Genomic DNA, 19,387 nt, shown 5'->3' with positions numbered 1-19,387 from the left:
TGTAAATGAACAGAGAAAGAGCTGATAATTACACATCAGTGACAATTAACTAATCAACCTGAGACTCCATCTGGGAGTAATGACACGTACAAACCGTCAGAGTGGAAAAGGAACAGATTAACTTCAGGCCAACCGCCTGAGCGTATCCTTGTAAGTCCTTTATAAAGAAATATACAAAGGGCATATGAGTCAGAAAATTATGCATGGACTTTTTTGGACCATTTTCAAGCTCATGCATATTTTTACCGCATATAATTCTGGTGATATTTTCTTTCCAAATCTGTTCATTTCTCCATGGACCTCCCTGACGAGTAGTTTTATTTGTCAGTGAAGGAAATAGTATATTGATTATTTATTTTTATAAAACAAACCTATGTTTACTTTTACCATGTGTGATATATTCATTGGTATTTGGGTTGCTGAAATTGAGTGTTGAAAGTATCCATTTACGCCTAAATAAATATTTTTATGCTGTTCATAGCTGTATGCATACTTTAATTCAATCTGTTCCTTATTATGCAGTTTTTAAGTTTGAAAAAAAATTGTAATGTTCATTGATGAATTGCCTGGTGTTCATATGATGATAGTTCATTGCTCTGACTCACACACATACGTGACCTGGTAAATGATAAATTGTCACCAACGGGTAATTATCTCAATCTATTATCTCTGTGGAAAAGACCTTCATTAAGGGATGCTGTTGTGATGTTATCATAAAATGAGAGATTTAAATAGCAAGATGGCATCCTGTTTAAGAAGGCTAGTTCCCATGGCACCAGACTGAAGAGCAGTGTCCTGAGCTGTGGTGTGTCCAGGTGGCTAATGCTATCCCAGTGGAGTCCATTATCTCAGTCTGCTGTCAAATAATGTGGGTTGTTTATCAGCCTGGTCTATACAAGGAAGAGTTGGTCAGACATCTTGGATTTAATGGGTATTTTATATACTTAAAGCCTTTGCATAGTAGTAAAACTTTTTTCATTATCAGTTATTTTATTGTAATAGCATTATAAAGGAACACAAAAAATCATTGCCTTTTTATCCCTGAAATGGTGATAGTTAAATCATTTCACATTAGTCATGTAATATGTATTTGAGACAGGTCTGTTGGTCAGGTCTCTTCCAATATATCCATTTCATAAAATATTTAATAACATATTATTGTCATCTGACATGGCATCGGGATTGTATGAGCTCTGTGACTTCACTGGGCCGGTGGGAAGTGTGTGTAAGAATGACATTGTGGCCTCGGAAATGTGATCGTCCATCTGTTGTATAAATGTGAATGACTGTGGTGGGAGTATTTAACAGTTCATTACAATAGAAATGAAAACCCTGGCAAAAACAAACATGCACGTCATACTGCCCCCTGGGAGCCACAGATGAGCCTCACAGAATGATTCCATTCTTTTTTCTCTCCTTAAATTTTTAAGAATGGGGAAATTTAAGTCCCCCTCAATGTTCCAGGGAATGTTCTGCACTCCTCAATGTGCATTTAGAATCGCGGTTTAGAATGAAGGCATGATACCCTTTCGCCCAATTGTCTTACAGAAGGTGCATTAAACATAGCCAGAAAACCACTGCTAGAGCTAGAGCAAAGCAAAGCTACAGTCACATATGTGCTGTCATAGAGAATGCAGCAAAACAAACTGAGAGAATGTTAGAGCGTTTTATATAAAACAGTAATTGAGGAGTGGTTTGGGATGGTGGATTATTCCAATAGCCAGTGAGTGATTGGCGTGTCTGTTCCCGTCCCGAGGTGGAACCAGCTGGACTTGGCCATTGTGGGGCTTTCCATCATGGGGATCACGCTGGAGGAGATCGAGAGCAGCGCCGCCCTGCCCATCAACCCCACCATCATCCGCATCATGAGGGTGTTGCGCATCGCCCGAGGTGAAGGAGCATTGCCTTACTGCTGTTATACACGGCTGCAGTGTTTAGAGTAACACACTGCTGTAGTGTTAGCATTACACATGTTTGCAATGTTAGCATTACACATGGCTGCAGTGTTTAGAGTAACACACTGCTGTAGTGTTAGCATTGCACATGGTTGCAATGTTAGCATTACACACTTCTGTAGTGTTAGCATTACACGTGGCTGCATTGTTTAGGGTAACACACTACTGTAGTTCTTAGCATTACACATGGTTGCAATGTTAGCATTACACACGGCTGCAGTGTTTAGGGTAACACACTGCTGTAGTGCTTAGCATTACACATGGCTGCAGTGTTATCATTGCACATGGTTGCAATGTTAGCATTACACACTTCTGTAGTGTTAGCATTACACATGGCTGCAGTGTTTAGGGTAACACACTGCTGTAGTTCTTAGCATTACACATGGCTGCAATGTTAGCATTACACACTGCTGCAGTGTTTAGGGTAACACACTGCTGTAGTGTTTCAGATGAATGCTCACTGGCCTTGTTTTGTCTTCAGTACTGAAGCTGTTGAAAATGGCTACAGGGATGCGGTCTCTGCTGGACACAGTGATGCAAGCCTTGCCGCAGGTAACATACCCTTGTCTGTACGTGTGTGGGCGTGTGTGAGTTCGTGCGTGTGTACGTGTGTGTGTGTCTGTGTGCATGCGTGTGTGTGCGTATGTGTGCGCACTTGTGTGTGTGTGTGCTTGTGTGTGTGCATGCGTCTGTGTGTGCATGCTTGTGTATGTCTGCGTGTGCACAAGATTTTTTGCTTTGCAGATTATGTTTACCTCCCCCATATCTCTGTTTCCCTCCTCGATTCTCTCTCTCCCCTACTCTTTCCCTCTCGCCCTCCCCATCTCCCCCCTCTCTCTGTCTCTCTTTCTTCCCCTTCTCTCCACCCACCTCTTTCTCTCTCTGCCATGCCCCCTTTCTCTCTCTCCTCTCTGCCCCCCTCTCACTCATTCTCTTTCTCTCTCTCTGTCATTCCCTCCCCCTCAACCCTTCTCTCTCTCTCTCTCTCTCTCAGGTTGGGAATTTGGGTCTACTCTTCATGTTGCTGTTCTTCATATACGCTGCACTGGGTGTGGAGCTTTTTGGGAAACTGGGTCAGTGCAGCGAGCTGCATTTTCACACTTGTGCTGCATTCTTATTCATTCTTCTACTCTGAGCACAGCGGGCAGATTAAACACTAAATGCACAGCCGCACAGGCGCGTGTACGCGCATTGCGATGCGTCCTCTCTGCACAAGTGCACCCGAGACTCCTCTGATCTGATGGATCCCGTGAGTGGACCGTTGAGACGGGCTGACAGGACGAGCTCAAGCACCGGCACCAGTTTCCTGGAGCCGCCTGCAGTCAGACGCTCGCCTGCTCTCCTGACCTCTCTGTGAAGAGCCGCCATTATCAGAGGAGTGGCGGGAGAATAAAGCTGTGCCCGGGGCAGTGGCACTTCAGATCAGTCTCAGGGCCTGATAGCTGGGAAGCGAAGGCTATTCCCTCCCCCTTTGAGAGAGAGCGGAGTGCACGACCGCTGTCACATATAACCACATTCATGCCATGTAAATATATACGTACACGCACGTGCACATTTATGTTTGTATGCATGCGTAGATACTATACATTACATCACATTTAGTCGGCGGTCGCTTTTATCCGAAGCGACATACAATAAGTGCATACCGAAGGTCATTGGAACAACTACAAAATGCTATATTAGGTTTCTGTGCGTGCATAGATACTATACATAACATTACATCTATTTAGCAGATGCTTCTATCTAAAGCGACGTACAGTAAGTGCATACCGAAGGTCATTGGAACATCTACAAAACACTATATTAGGTTTGTATACAAAAATAGATACACATTCTATGGTAGGGCTGCTGCTGATGGGATTTATCCTTGTTCTGCTTCCTGCTGTAGAGTGCACTGATGATAACCCCTGTGAGGGCCTGAGTAGACATGCCACGTTTGAGAACTTTGGGATGGCCTTCCTCACCCTCTTCAGAGTGTCCACAGGGGACAACTGGAACGGCATCATGAAGGTACGCGCACGTCACGATACCCTGGTCATGTCATGACTGTCACAGCGGACCACGCCGGCGTGTGAGGAATCACTATCGCAACGGATCACATGTTAGTTAGTGATGTTCTCCAGGTTAAACATGCACTGTTTTAGTGATGTTCTCTGGGTGAAACATGCACTGTTTTAGTGATGTTCTCCAGGTTAAACATGCACTGTTTTAGTGATGTTCTTTGGGTTAAACATGCACTGTTTTAGTGGTGTTCTCCAGGTTAAACATGCACTGTTTTAGTGATGTTCTCCAGGTTAAACATGCACTGTTTTAGTGATGTTCTCTGGGTGAAACATGCACTGTTTTAGTGATGTTCTCCAGGTTAAACATGCACTGTTTTAGTGATGTTCTCTGGGTAAAACATGCACTGTTTTAGTGATGTTCTCTGGGTGAAACATGCACTGTTTTAGTGATGTTCTCCAGGTTAAACATGCACTGTTTTAGTGATGTTCTCCAGGTTAAACATGCACTGTTTTAGTGATGTTCTCCAGGTTAAACATGCACTGTTTTAGTGATGTTCTCCAGGTTAAACATGCACTGTTTTAGTGATGTTCTCTGGGTGAAACATGCACTGTTTTAGTGATGTTCTCCAGGTTAAACATGCACTGTTTTAGTGATGTTCTCTGGGTGAAACATGCACTGTTTTAGTGATGTTCTCTGGGTGAAACATGCACTGTTTTAGTGATGTTCTCCAGGTTAAACATGCACTGTTTTAGTGATGTTCTCCAGGTTAAACATGCACTTTTTTAGTGATGTCCACAGGGTAAACTGCACGGTAGTGAGGTTTCGTCCAGGTTACAACTGCATGTTTTCAGTGACCCTTGTTCTCCAGGTTACACATTGCCCCTTGCCTTTTGTGATGTTTCAGGTTAAACATGCACTGTTTTAGTGATGTTCTCCAGGTTAAACATGCACTGTTTTAGTGATGTTCTCAAGGTTAAACATGCACTGTTTTAGTGATGTTCTCTGGGAGAAACATGCACTGTTTTAGTGATGTTCTCCAGGTTAAACATGCACTGTTTTAGTGATGTTCTCCAGGTTAAACATGCACTGTTTTAGTGATGTTCTTTGGGTTAAACATGCACTGTTTTAGTGATGTTCTCGGTTGAAACATGCACTGTTTTAGTGATGTTCTCCTGGTGAAACATGCACTGTTTTAGTGATGTTCTCTGGGTGAAATATGCACTGTTTTAGTTATGTTCTCCAGGTTAAACATGCACTGTTTTAGTGATGTTCTCTCGGTGAAACATGCCCTTTTTTTGTGATGTTCTCCAGGTTAAACATGCACTGTTTTAATGATGTTCTCCGGGTTAAACATGCACTGTTTTAGTGATGTTCTCCAGGTTAAACATGCACTGTTTTAGTGATGTTCTCTGGGTGAAACATGCACTGTTTTAGTGATGTTCTCCAGGTTGAACATGCACTGTTTTAGTGATGTTCTCCAGGTTGAACATGCACTGTTTTAGTGATGTTCTCCAGGTTAAACATGCACTGTTTTAGTTATGTTCTCCAGGTTGAACATGCACTGTTTTAGTGATGTTCTCCAGGTTGAACATGCACTGTTTTAGTGATGTTCTCCAGGTTGAACATGCACTGTATTGTCACGCAGGACACATTGCGGGAGTGCAGGCCTGAGGACAAGCACTGCCTGACCTACCTGCCCTTCATCTCTCCGCTCTACTTCGTCACCTTCGTGCTGATCGCCCAGTTCGTGCTGGTCAACGTGGTGGTGGCCGTGCTTATGAAGCACCTGGAGGAGAGCAACAAGGAGGCCCGGGAGGACGCCGAAATGGACGCCGAGATCGAGATGGAGATGGAGATGACCCGCCGGCTCAGCACCGCCTCGGTGGAGAGGAGCGCCACCTACATGGGGCCGCACCCCGACTCACCTGGCCCGGTAAGGGGATGGTGCTTCTGCAGTTCCCTGACTCACCTCATATGGACAGCTAATGCGATGTAGAGCCACACCTACCTGCTGAATATTCCAGCTTAACTGAGCCTAAGCTGGCCAAGCTGGTTAAAGCTGTTCCCCAGCTGATCAGCCTTTTTAGTCAGTTAGTCCACCAGCTTACTCTACCAGCTTTGACCAGCTTTGTCCAGCTCGAGACCAGCCGCAGACCAGCTATGACGAGCTAAAAGTGTCGAAAACAACAGCTTAAACCATTTTAAACCAGCTTAGAATCCCAGCTGGTCGCAGCTGGAATTTTCGGCAGGGCGGTATTACCTGTGAAAAGGTAACTGAGCGCTCAATGGTCAAGTGCTCTTCAGAGGATTCCATGCGTTGGCTCAGCTGAACAGGTAACAGGGGCCACCTGTGTACCTGGCTTTACACATAATGGCAAATATATACAGAACCCTCACTGGTTTTCTGTTCTTTGTGGGCTGTGAACCCTCAACTGTACAGAGTCTCCCAGCTGCTCTAAGAATCAACAGGATGAGGCTCTTGGATCAATAAAACCTGTGGCTCAGAGATGACCTGTTAATCTCTTGGAAAGACCGTAGGCCTCTGGTGTGAAATCCACCCTGGTGCTAACTGCTAACCTACTAAAGCACGTGAGAGGAATGCAGTTCTCTGAAAGAGTGCAGTGTCCTGAGATGGGGAAAGGGTGCAGATTTTGTCCACCCAGCCGATAGCTTCCCATTGTTACTGTAGCCTGTACTGTGCCTTGTAGCTGCTGTGCTGGTGCCTGGCGCACTGGCATAACCCTGCTCAGTGTATGCTAATGCCAAAGGGAGGCTGGTGCACTGGCATGACCCTGCTCAGTGTATGCTAATGCCAAAGGGAGGCTGGTGCACTAGCATAACCCTGCTCAGTGTATGCTAATGCCAAAGGGAGGCTGGCGCACTGGCATAACCCTGCTCAGTGTATGCTAATGCCAAAGGAAGGTGAGGTAATGAAGATGTGTTGGAGGCCTCTGAAAAGGCAGGGCAAAGCTGCTGCTTCAGAGCCTCTCAGACACAGAGACACTGGGACCACAGCCTGCACAACAAACGTGGCACCATTTCTCTTTTGTACGCCAGGAAACCTTTTTATGTGGCCTGAGAACTGGGCCAAGAAGGAAATTTCATCTCTTTCCCAGACAAGGCTCAGTCTGTCTGATTATCCAATATATTGTTCGCAGCATGGCTTTGCACAGTCAGCAAAGGATGCCTCAGCTTTAGACTGACATGGGCATCATGGCAGATTGCCGAATGCAATTCTGGGGGAAGGTGCAGCCTGGTAGGAACGCGGAGTGCTGAAATTGACTGGATACCAGTGTGATTAAGAAACACTTAAATTCAATGGATATCAGTGTGATTTAGAAATACTTAAATTCAATGTATAACAAAACTTGGAGTTCTGAAATTCAATGGATATAGGTTGGAGCAAAAAACACTTAGCACATGCTAAATTGCTAACACAACAATTATTGGTGCGAAACAAACACCATAACCAGTCATTGGTCATGTTATTGATTTTGCGTGTGCTAAAAAGTTTTACATGTGCTACAGGTCTTGGTAAATCGGTGCTGAAATGAACTGCATATCAGTGTGAGCTGGTTGTTTGGATGTCTGTCTGGATTTATAACGGATGCCATTCACTTGTATATTACTGTACTTTCATTTAGATTAACAAGACACTACTGTGACGTTTGTCTCTAAACGTCTCAAAATTCCAAACAAGATTAACAAAGTGTGAAGTGATTATGTATTGAAAGGTTAAATGCTAGTATACTGTATGACAAAATCTGCAGTCGGGCCAACATACATGCAGCGTGTTAAAGAAAGTACACGCATGATATGTACAAACTGAGATACATAAATGTGTGAATGTGTTTGTGTCTGCTTGCAGGGCGAGAGCTTGTACAGTCCGCAGGAGAACGTTCTGACTGTGGGGAAGATGTCCGTTTCCAGGATGCACTCGCTGCCGAATGACAGCTATATGTTCCGTCCGGTGAGGCCCGCCAGCGCCCCCTACCCGCTGCCCGAGGTGGAGACCAGCCAAGGGAAGCCATGCTCAGGTACCTGGGCAGTGCCCGCCTGACACTCTCATTCTGTCAAATAGAATATAAAAGAACGTGGGTGCCATGCATTGCCATTGTATCAGCTTGAGTACTGAGTTTAAAAGTTTACTGTTAGGGTTTATTGCTTTTTTTTGATTGTTTGATCGTTTTCATTGATTGTTTTATGTTTTTTGTACTTTACTTACCGCTTGCTTGTTTTTATCGATTGTTGATGGTTTTTATAGTGATTGTTTTTCTTATGTTTTGTACTCACCTGTTCAAAAAAAGTATTTGAGATATTGTATTTTTTGGGCAATATATTCAAGCAAGCAGTGCTTTCTTTCCAAGAGCACGTGCTCTTTCAAGAAGCCTGTCTGTTTTTAGATGTAGCCCAGTTACAGTGTGTCCCTCTGTCTGCCCAGGCTCCATGTCCTCAGTCCATTCTCAGCCCTGTGTGGGAAGCTTCTTGCTGCAGGTCCCAGGGGCGTGTCCACAGGTCCAATACTGCAACCACAGCCTGCCCAGGACCCGCCAATCACATCTCTGCCCCTCCTCCAGCCTCAGCAAGTCACTCTGCAGACAGGTACAACCTGTATTATCCACACTCTTTTATGCCCTAATTGTGATTAAATTACACCGAATGTGTTTGCTGCTGTGTTATCGGAGTCTTTGTTGATGCGTTGGCATTGTTTGCTTATTTGTCTTTTTCAGGTTAAAAATGACTCCATTGATGTACAAAGCTGTGACTCAAAGGATGGCCTGGAGAGGTGGTCCAGTGACAGCCTTCATTTGAAAGTGCCCCCATCGGGGCATCTGAGCCTGCCAGTGCCCCGGCTCTCTGCCCCCTGCAGCCCCCAGGGCTCTCCCCTGGTGCTCCGCCGCACCCGAGCCGCCAGCCTGCGCGTGCACATGTACACGCAGGTGTGCACCCAGCACGGCGCCCCCTGCAGGCCGTCCGGTCCAGCCGGCGGCGGTGGCAGCAGCAGCGACAGCGACGAGGCCGACCCCGGCGGCTCCGTCTACGACCCCGCCGATGAGGAGGTCCGCCGCATCAACAGCTCCGCGCAGGCCTGGAGGAGGAGGCGCCAGCCCGAGGGGCGCTGCCACTCCCTCTCCCCCTACACCTCCCTGGGAGCCCCGCCCCCCGTCCCGCTCAAGAACTGCAGTAGTGCCTCCAGCCTGCTGGCCCACGGGCCCGAGGGGCCCTGCTTGGGGACCCGCCAGGCAGCTGTGTCCCCCGGGGGCCTCCTGGCCAAGCCGTCCCGCACCGACGACGCCCGCCGCCACTCCATTGAGATCTGCCCCGCCGTGAGGGGGCGCCCAGGCCCCGGGGAGCTGCGGAGGCGGGGGTCCTCTCCGCACGGCCGCCCGCCCCCCTCCCCCGGCTGTCTGCCCGACCACAGGAAGGTGAAGATGAGCCCGCCCTGTATCTCCGTGGACCCGCCTCTGGAGGCGGAGCTGTCTGCCCCGGCCCCGCCCATCGCCGCCAGTCCGGGGAGCACCATGCTGCTGCGCAGACGGACGCCGTCCTGCGACTCTGCCCTGCAGCGTGACTCGCTGGACCTGCAGGACCAGCAGCCCCTGATCGAGCCCCACCCCCAGGCAGAGCACGGCCTGCCCGTCCCTCAGTTCTCCTTCGACCAATCAGACATCAGCTCCCTCAGCAGCATGTCGGAGGTTCTGTCGGACAGTGACCAATCCACGCATTCCTCCTCCTTTGATGCCAGGCCGGAGGGCGGCGCCAATGTCCCGCCAATCAAGGACCTGGAGGGCGGAGTCCGCGTCGCCAGCAGTCCTCTGAGGAAGAGGGGTCTGATCCGCGTGGCGGGACCGACGGACGCCCAGTCCAGCGATTCGGTGGTGTAGCCAGAGCGCCCGAGGCTGAACCCTGAAGGACTTCACGCGAGCCGCTCGGATAGAGCTGCCTTCTGTGACCCACCGCCCCACCCCCCGACCCGAGGAGAGCGCTGATGAACCGCACCCGACGCCGGGATCCGTCTTGGGATATGCAAATTCAGGCTTTCGGATTGAACTCGGGGACCTCCTTCCACAGCTCAATCACATTGATTTGGGTTCAGGATGCGTGCTGGGTTGTATTGAACTTTGATGGATTTTTCTTTATTTACATTCGATGGGACTGTGCATTTAGCGCATAGAATCTGTACATATTCTGTACATCTTGTAGTGTAAATAGAGGGCAATATTGTACCAGTGTAAGAAAATGGCTGTATTCATATACACATATTTTTATAGAGATCTCTAATCTTTTGCACATATCAATTTGAATTTCAAGTTGAATGGTGTTTGGTTGTCCTGTTGTGAATGTACAGGTTTTTTTTTTTATTTGTTTCAAACAGCAGTTTGACCGATAGTAGCCTGCTGTGATCTACTGATACACACTGAAATTTACTTTTATTTTTTTACCTAGTGGAGAGCGTTGGAACCTTTATATATTCCTCTGAGAACCAAACTAAAATCCTGTGATCTGAGTGCAATAATTGAAGTTCAGTTCGAATTTAATACAAAAACCGTTTGTGTTAAGAGGATAATATGATTCATGTAGTTATTGTAGAGTTGTTGAAATTATGACGGACATATTTAAAAGAACTGATATTATTACAAAGTTCTTGCATTTATATGATAAATATTATTCCCTTTGTCCCACTCTTATGTAGCTAACCCTGAAAGCAGTTGTGTGTTAGTGGCTAGAGCAGTCCATTCATGTGCACATAAACCCTGAATTGATCTGTAATGCAGATGTCCTTCACGTGTCTCTACACCATTCTCAGGTTTCTCTCACAGTAGCGAGAGACATCCTCTGTACCATTAATTACACTTTCCTTCTCTGATCTCAGACGTGTCATGTTCCATAAGTCATCGGGGCGCAAGGCGAGAAATGAAAAGCTAGTTTTGTTTTATGTTTGGCAGAAAGAGATGTCTTTGTTTTTAATAACACTTGAGAGTACAACTCTTCTGTATTCAGTACAATAGCAATCATTTTTATGGATGAGTCATGATGTTGGAAGGAAAACTGGTCCCTCTTTTCACCAAAGCTACTTGATTTTGAGTTTCAGCCTTTATATGCTGCCTTTAGATTGGTGACTTTTCGACAGAGGTCAGAGGTCACTGTTTTCTGTTTTAATCAGGTCATGTTGCACAATACTGTACTATTTTCTCTGTGAAGGAAAGTAAGATGTTAATGTTGCATACAAACATTAAATATCCCTGTTCTGCTTCTTATGCAGCACATAATCATTACATGGCATTAGAGTAATTGCTTATACAGAAGGATTTATTGTATAGAAATTGTGAATGTGAAATATTTATAATGAAGCCGTGTGACTCTGGATTATGAAGAAACTGTCAAATGACTGACTGAATTTTGACCTACTATACGATGAGTATAACCAGAGCTTTTTATGCAGAAACACTTTAATAGCTTGCTTTGTTAAGCTCATCTCTTTCTTTTACAACAGAAGATGAAGAGATTTCTCTCGATATAATGACCATGACAAATGTCCATAATAATTTCAGTGATATTATCCTAGATGAATATACAGAAGAAGCAATGGGGAAACATTATGATTAAAATGCATTTTTCTCCACGTGAAGCAGTTATTTATTGATTAAGGTTATTATCGATTAAAAGTTTGTCCTGGGTGAGCCAGCTGAACTAGGTTGTCTGAACTGGTTTTTTCAAAAGCTTTAGAACAAGATCTCTTGGGGCCTGGAGCATGACGACATACCCAGAGGCTTGGAGATTTGTGCATAAATACTGTATGCTGATGGCTAGCCACAGAAGCTAGCCACAGCTGCCTCTTATTGCTTTCAGAACACACTGCATGATCAATATGTGATTTTATGAACTCACCGCATGCCTTGGTGGTCTTCTCTATGGTCTCAGGAACACTTGAAAAAGCACCAAGCATGCTGTGGACTTGAGTATAGCTTCATTTTTTGTCTTTTTTTTTTTTTTTTGCAATAGTGCTTATGTGGCATACGATAAATGGTCGGCCATATGTATGGAGTATGAAAGGATGTGGGTTTTGAAAGGGAAGAATGCATTATTGTTTTACCTAAGAAATGGTGGGGAGATATCAATCCATAAAGAGTGAAGCTCCTGTGGTAATTGATGGTGGTTGTGTGTCAGGTTGTACGTTTTATCACCGTATACTGCATTATATGGAAAGGCTAACATGCGCAGACTGTTTGAAATTACACTGATCTGAAATAATTCTCTGTTCCTACAGCAAAAACAATGAAACATTTTGAACAGAATCAAAGGAATTTAAAATGACATCTTTATGTCAATGCTGGTTTCTGTTTGTCTCTCTTTCACACCGTCTAATTTGTTTGACAGACCCTAATTATGGCTGGTTTATAATCAGCATTGCTTGCATGAATAACTTGAGATAATTTAATAACTTTTGCCACTTGATCCACATGATACATGAACCAAACAATCATATGTTTTATGTTTGATTATTCACTTTACACCAATGAATGATATACATTTTTTTTCTGATTATAGTTACAATATTTGCATTGTGTGTCTTAGTACAAACATTACTTATTATGCCAGTCATAATTACACAAGTAATGATGCATTTTTATTATTCTTTACTACTGTTATTTAAAATGCTTACTAGCTTTAAAACACATTATAATGTGTCAGAACCTATTTGGAGTTGACAGGCCCTTTTAAAATGTCTGATAGGACAGGCAGGCCAGTTTACTTTCGATAAGGATATTCAGTGATGCAAGGGAAGCTTGTGACTGCTGATGCAGACTGGTGCATTTCTAACACTGACTCCCATACCTGATCTCATTGTGCAAATCAACATGTACATTTTCCTGTATTTTACCTTCAAAATTAAATTATTGACTCATTCTGAATATATATTGTGTTTTGTTATTATTATTATTAGTATTATTATTAGTATTATTATTATTAGTATTAGTTGTAGTAATAGTAGTAGCTAGTAGTTAGTGGTGGCAGTGGTAGTAGTAGTTAGTGGTAATTAGTAGTTGGTAGTAGTGGTGGCGGTGATAGATGTAAGTATTAGTGGTGGCAGTGGTAGTTAGTAGTTAGTAGTAGTGGTGGCGGTGGTAGTAGTAGTTAGTAGTAGTGGTGGCAGTGGTAGTAGTAGTTAGTAGTCGTTCTGCAGTGGTAGTAGTAATAGTAGTAATGTTGGTAACGTGTTGTTTCCCCTCTATTTATTGCAGTTTGTATGTGTTTGTGCTTAGTGCTGCAGTTTGTATGTGTTTGTGCTCAGTGCTGAAGTTTGTATGTGTGTGTGTTCAGTGCTGCAGTTTGTACGTGTTTGTGTTCAGTGCTGCAGTAGATTTGTGCTCAGTGCTGCAGTTTGAATGTGTTTGTGTTCAGTGCTGCAGTTTGTATGTGCTTGTGTTCAGTTCTGCACTCTGAGACTGCACAGACAAGCGCAAGCTCTCCTCTGAAACGCGCACTGCAAAGCCCACCAGTTAAGCTCACCCACATAGAGCCAAAGGAGGACATTTCGTATGTACTTTGTGCAGGCTAACTGTGGGGACCTGCCAGAGGGGGCACTGGTGCACACTGAAACATGGACATAACGACAGACACACACATACACAGATGCGTGCTCACACACACACACACACACACGCATGTGTGAACACAAACACACAGTCAATAGACTGAAATCCCTCCTTCCATCTCTCCCTGGGTGATTCTGTCAGCAGACAGCATATGCAGTCCTGATTTGCTGCCAGAGCACAAGGCCCATCGACACACTAGAAACCAAAATGAGACAAGCCACCCAATCATTTACAAACTGTCTGCTGTCAAACTTGTCACAAATGTGGATGTCTACAAATGGTACATACAAAACATAAACATGTAACCTGAGCATGCCAAAAAGCATACTTGTAGCCTAAATGATTTGGATGAAGCTAATTGTAACTTTATCTGCCAGGAACATGCAGGTAAGGAATTGTAAGAATCAGCACAGGCCTGTATGTAGTATATAGTAGTCTACTGTATGTGCTATAAACTGCAGGATATTGAATGTTTGGTATTTCCATTAGCACTCTTTGGAAAAGAAATACAGTGTTCCGCTGGATAACCTATATATCGACCATAGCGCACCTTTAACGCGTCACTTCTTTACGATACGTCGTATAATCTAAGTACCTAAGATTGGCTGTATTTATGCGAACACAACAGCAAGTCGTTAGAACCTTGTTTATAGGATTCTGTTTATTCAAAATGAGGGATACTGTGCTTAGAACGCAGAGCGCGACCCAGCTAGGCTGCAGTTTTTTTCTATGCATGAACAGTGACGCCCAGTGGTCATTTGCAAGATCGAAACAGAGCGTTTAGCGAGAGGACGTTGCAGTTTCTAAACGTTATATAAGAATTACGAATACACTGTAAACGAGACGCGTTTGACTAGCAATACCTTCTTTCAAAAAAATGTACTAGAACTGCTGTACCAATTAAGACAATACAGTGTTTGCCCTCTGCAGTCTGTAAATATACAGATGGGGAACTACTCTACACCATCATCGGGGACCAATAACAATGTAGAACCAGGAAGAGGAAAGCCTGACTGCGGAAGAAAAAAAATGCACCAGAGATAGAAAGTACTTATATCATTTGAAAACAGTTTTACATTAACAACATATTTTTGTGTTTTACGTATTCAAATGACATCGGTGCAGCTACAGGTAACGTTTCTGAAAGCTTCTGAAAACTTGCTAGTAAGCTTCCCTCCTTGTTCGCTGCTGTATTTTATGGACTGAACGATTACAGGTATAACGTTACTGTGTAGCCAATGTGTGATGTGTATTAAATTATAATAATGAAGAAATTATTGCCGAATATCTTGGGATAGTTAGCTAACCGTAGTCTTATCGTATTAGTATTATCGTATTATCGATTTAGTTAGCTACCGAGATTGCAGTAAAATTAAATAAGAGCAGGAATAAATTGGCCCCAAATTAATATTTTGACAGGACAGTATACGGTTGTTAATGAGCCTACGAGTTAACTACAGCATGTTTTACTTGTTTCCCCCCTCAGATCTAAATGATGTGGGGAGAAATTGAGCCTTGCCCCACGTCCAGTCCTGTTAGCTTTGGCAAGTCAAGCTGTAAGACAGAGCTCCATTATCCCGGGTCGGGTCCGGAGGATGTGAAGTACGATTCTGGAGATGGCAAGGAACAGCCGGTGGACGACGCGGTAAGAAAGGAAGCTGAAGACCGCGCTGAAGCTCTGACGGAAATTTGGGTAATTTATGGAACTTTTTCGTCCTGAGTTACACGAGTATATTTCATTTGACTTGGATGAAGTCACAGAAGTCACTTTCATTTGACAATTTGCAGAGGCTTACTAAGTGAAGTGTTTTGTCTTGTCTTCAGAGAAGTGTTCAGGTAGGTTCTGTTACACACACAAGCACACACAGGAAGTAAACTAATATATACCATGACACCCTGTGATAGGAACTTTGACTTTATGGTTCTCCTTGTTGCAGACATGGCAGAAATAGCAGGCATGCTTGAGACGCTAATGCATATCACAGTGTGTTATCAGAAATATCAGTGATTTTGTTTGTCTGGGAAAGCTGACCTATCTTGCAGGTTAGGCTACTCTGGGGAGCATTAGCAGCGCATTGCTGTAAAAGCGCATGCCTGCTCCGTCCACATACCCTGTATAAATGAAGGCTAATTAAAGTTTTCTCTGGCTGCGTTTGCAGAGCACGTGTCCCAGCCACCTGTCGGCCATGATCGAGGCCGTGGCGGCCAGCGGGAGCCCGGTGAAGAGCCAGCAGCTGGGGGATCCGGACCTGACGCTGGAGGAGAGAAGGCGGGTCCTCCTGGAGCAGTACCGGGCCAAGCCGCTGGTCTTCCTGGAGCGCTACGAGGCCCACCTGAAGCCCGAGCACCTGGGGGCCTTCGCCCACCTGAGCACGGACTGCCGGGCCCAGCACTACTGCCGGGAGGTGCAGAGGAGAGCGTCCAATCGGGCGGCCCGCACCAGGGTCCGCAACCACCGCTACGCCGCTCTCCGCACCCTGCAGCAGGGTGAGGGACATGCCTTTCAGCTCCACGAGGGAAAGGGGCATTAGCTGTGTTTAAATCATTTCAGAGAACGGAGATGATTCTGCCCTAATTTATTCTGCAAAACTGAACACGTTTTTAATCATGTGGGATTATATGAAATCACATGGGATTATGTGTGTTTGCACGGGGCTACAATGTGACAGTCACCTCTGCCGCATTATTGTTGTTGCTAATTGTGATAAATATGTGTGACCAGCACAGTAGGCACAAGAAAATGTGTAAATGCGTGCCTTGCAATAGCAGTGGCTTTACATTGATCGGTTACCCTTCTCTCTGTCTCTCTCTCTTTGTCTCTCTCTCTCTCTCCCTCCCCCCCCCCTCTCAGAGGGTCAGTACTTCAGCGAGGAGCAGATGAGGGTGCGTGAGCCGCTCCTGTATGAGCAGTACATCGGTCAGTACCTGAGCGAGGATGAGCTGTGTAAGCGCTCAGCGGAGGCCATGTCGGCAGGGTGCGGGGGCCTGGCCGACCTGCTGATGAACTCCTACCAGGAGAGACTTCTCCAGAACACGCTGCAGCAGCAGCAGGACAGGGAGGAGGAGGCGCTGGAGGAGACGGAGGAGGACGATGGTGAGAGAGGGGCGGGCTCGCTGGTCATCTTGTGTCATTTTTCATGGTTGAAATTCCCCCTCCATACTTGTTTGGGGTATTTTAGTGCTTCTCCTGCCTTCCCTTTGCTTTCTCTTGTAGTTCTGGCTGCATTTATGTTTGTGTTCATATGGAGAAAATTGTGTCCTCTGGGTTCCGTGCTCTTTGGGATCTGTGTTCTATGGGTTCTCTGCTCCCTAGGTTCTGTGCTTTCTGGGTTCTGGGTTCCCTGTGTTATCTGTGTATTCAGTCAAGCCAATGAAAAGGAGAGTCACAGATGATGTCACACATATAACTCATATTTCTGGACCTTTGGACTGAGTGTAAGGAGCAGTGTGGGTGTGTCTGCTTGTGTTCAGAGGACAGTGAGGCCGGGGGAGGAGAACACTGGGAGCCCAGCGCGGAGGAGAAGGCCCTGCTGAGGGAGGAGTTTCTCACTCAGATGCATCAGCGATTCTTAGACGGCAAGGACAAGGACTTCAACTACAGGTCAGCCTCTAGAGCCAACCGGCCAATCGAATAAGGGCACATGAGCTGAGTGACAGGATGGAGGAAAGGTCAGAAAACACATGAAAAACATTTAGCGTTCAGCTGCAGCTATGCTACACACCATAGCAGCTCTGCTGTGCAGCCTTCCGTGGATGAAAATCACCAACATGGCTGCCCACCCCTCTCATTCATTATGCTTCCCTTATAAGGGCAGTGTAGTGGCTGTACAAGGCACATATATGCTCACATTGTGTGCAATGTACAGATGTGTATTTGTTTATTGTAAAATGGTGAAATCACATGCTGTTGCTTGTTGGTTGTAAATGTTTAGCATAATGTCTCTGCTGAATCGAACAGTCTTTCAGCCCCCTCACAACATTTTTGAATAGCTCACAGATATGCTACAGGCTGCTAACTGAACTACTGAAAACTTTACTCTGAAAAGAGTGAACTGTAATTCTGAGTCTGCTGTGTTCTACACTGGGGACTACTCTGAACAGCCTTGTATATTCAGTGCTGTTTTCAGGATATTTACCTAAGATTTACTTGAATTACTATTTGGTTGTTCCCCCATTAACCTGCCCAGGTTGTGGAGGCTGTACATTACATTATAATACAGACATTTAGCAGACACTCTTCAGTGTGAAGTGCACAACTTTTTACATAGTGTCCGTTTATAAGAGCTGGATATATCCTGCAGCAATTCAGGTCCGGTACCTTGCTCAAGGGTGCAATGGCAGTGTCCTACTTGGGAATTTGGCCTTAAACCTGGTTATAAGCCCATTTCTCTCACCGTTATACCACACTACTGCCCCTTTCTGCCACTCAAATGATCCCCAGCACCCTGCAGAATGAGTGCCAGACCAGGCCTATCCCCGCCAACACCAAACGTTGTCATAACGTCGCTGCCGTGTTGTGGCAGTGTTATAACATTGACTAAACGTTCCGGTGACGTTGTGAGAACATTTTGTGTTAGCTGAGACACTGTACTGTAACGGTATTGGAACCTTATTCTGACTCTGCCCTCTTGCGCATTTTGCATCGCAGCGAAGTGGACGAGAATCCAGACTACGACAATCTGGACATTGTGAGCCGTGACGCAGAGGAACGGTACTTTGATAATGATGATGACGATGAAGAGGAGGAAGATGAAGATCTAGAGGAAGAGGAAGAGGAAGATGAGGAGATGCAATAGCATACAAAAATGACTTAAGTTTTCAGTGTTGAAGAAAAGCCCCACAAATGTAAATGCAATTGTTCATGTAGTTGGTGTTTATTTTCATCACTATGTAATTGAACTTTGCATACATTCAGCATATTTCTCTGTAAATTTCTCTATTTTCTTTGTTTAATAGTTTCTGTATGAAAGGGTTTCTCATTAAATAATGTAACTGTTTATAGACGTTATGTATATAATGTGCATTTTTATCTGTTATTTGTTTATTGAAATGTGATAAATGCATGAGTATTCATCATAGTACGCGCTGCAACATTTTATCCAAATGTTTTAAAACGTTTATGATTTCTGGGCATGTTCAACTCCAGAATCCTTCCTGAGAAGAAGGTTTCCTGCTTTGTTTCCCACAAAACTTTCATCTTGTTGTGAAAATTATATTGCATTTATCTGGTTTAGTTTCACATTCATGTACGGCAGGGGGTCATAACAATACATTAATCCGTATACTGTACCTACCCTCTTGACAGCAGGACAAAATCTAAAAACGTATTTTAAAAATTGTTCTGCTTAAGTCAGGTCTAACTTTTTAGATTTCAGAAAGAGCTGTTCCTCTCACAAACTTCCAGGGTTCAGGGGCAAAATCAAACCATGCTGGAAGCAGCTCTTAATGGCTGCAATCAAGTCGCCTGTAGAACTTGAAATGTCCACAGGGGGCAGCAGCTTCTCTTTTCCAGCAGAATTAACATTTGGTCTTATGATGGTTTTCCAGTCTTGAGCTGGCTAAATAAATGGATGCAGAAAGAAATAATGGCCATTTAGAGGTGTAACCTTTGCCATTTTTTTCAATCAGACAAGCGCAACCAACAGTCTTCCCATTTAAATGTTGTCATGGATGAAAATATCTGGAGATGAATGATTATGCTTGGTGTGTTCAGGGCTGACTCTTGGCGAATACTAAAATGCAGCATAGGTCATAAAATCCGTCAGAGACATCCCACATAGTGACAGATCAAAGTAAAGATTCAATTGGGGGAAAAATGTCTTCCTTTTT

General features: G+C 44.8%; 2 protein-coding genes across 5 annotated transcripts in view; both read left to right on the top strand.

The window, feature by feature from the left end:
* The window catches only part of LOC135243817 (voltage-dependent T-type calcium channel subunit alpha-1H-like), a 55,172-nt gene extending 42,294 nt beyond the window's left edge, over positions 1–12,878 (top strand). The window contains exons 26-33 of the mRNA XM_064315882.1: positions 1,757–1,890; positions 2,437–2,507; positions 2,950–3,028; positions 3,844–3,965; positions 5,605–5,892; positions 7,828–7,996; positions 8,401–8,561; positions 8,690–12,878. Coding sequence (XP_064171952.1) covers positions 1,757–1,890; positions 2,437–2,507; positions 2,950–3,028; positions 3,844–3,965; positions 5,605–5,892; positions 7,828–7,996; positions 8,401–8,561; positions 8,690–9,844 — 2,179 coding nt within the window. The 3' untranslated portion in view covers positions 9,845–12,878. The remainder of the gene's footprint in view (positions 1–1,756; positions 1,891–2,436; positions 2,508–2,949; positions 3,029–3,843; positions 3,966–5,604; positions 5,893–7,827; positions 7,997–8,400; positions 8,562–8,689) is intronic.
* Positions 12,879–14,531: 1,653 nt separating this feature from the next.
* Positions 14,532–18,561, top strand: ccdc97 (coiled-coil domain containing 97). 4 transcript variants are annotated; one of them, XM_064314262.1, is made up of 6 exons: positions 14,532–14,689; positions 15,045–15,203; positions 15,718–16,045; positions 16,410–16,652; positions 17,030–17,159; positions 18,207–18,561. In XM_064314262.1, the coding sequence occupies exons 2-6, from the start codon at positions 15,051–15,053 to the stop codon at positions 18,352–18,354; spliced, it is 1,002 nt and encodes a 333-aa protein (XP_064170332.1). In that variant the 5' UTR covers positions 14,532–14,689; positions 15,045–15,050; the 3' UTR covers positions 18,355–18,561. The 4 variants fall into 4 exon arrangements, with proteins under 4 accessions (XP_064170332.1, XP_064170329.1, XP_064170330.1 ...); XM_064314259.1 differs by having other exon boundaries at positions 15,045–15,251; XM_064314260.1 differs by having other exon boundaries at positions 14,560–14,722; positions 15,045–15,251.
* The last annotated feature ends 826 nt before the right edge of the window (positions 18,562–19,387 follow it).

This window comes from Anguilla rostrata, chromosome 17, assembly GCF_018555375.3.
Source record: "Anguilla rostrata isolate EN2019 chromosome 17, ASM1855537v3, whole genome shotgun sequence".
Classification (NCBI taxonomy): domain Eukaryota; kingdom Metazoa; phylum Chordata; class Actinopteri; order Anguilliformes; family Anguillidae; genus Anguilla; species Anguilla rostrata.
The sequence above is the reverse complement of the archived record's forward strand: the minus strand, read 5'-3'. Positions and strand labels throughout refer to the sequence as shown.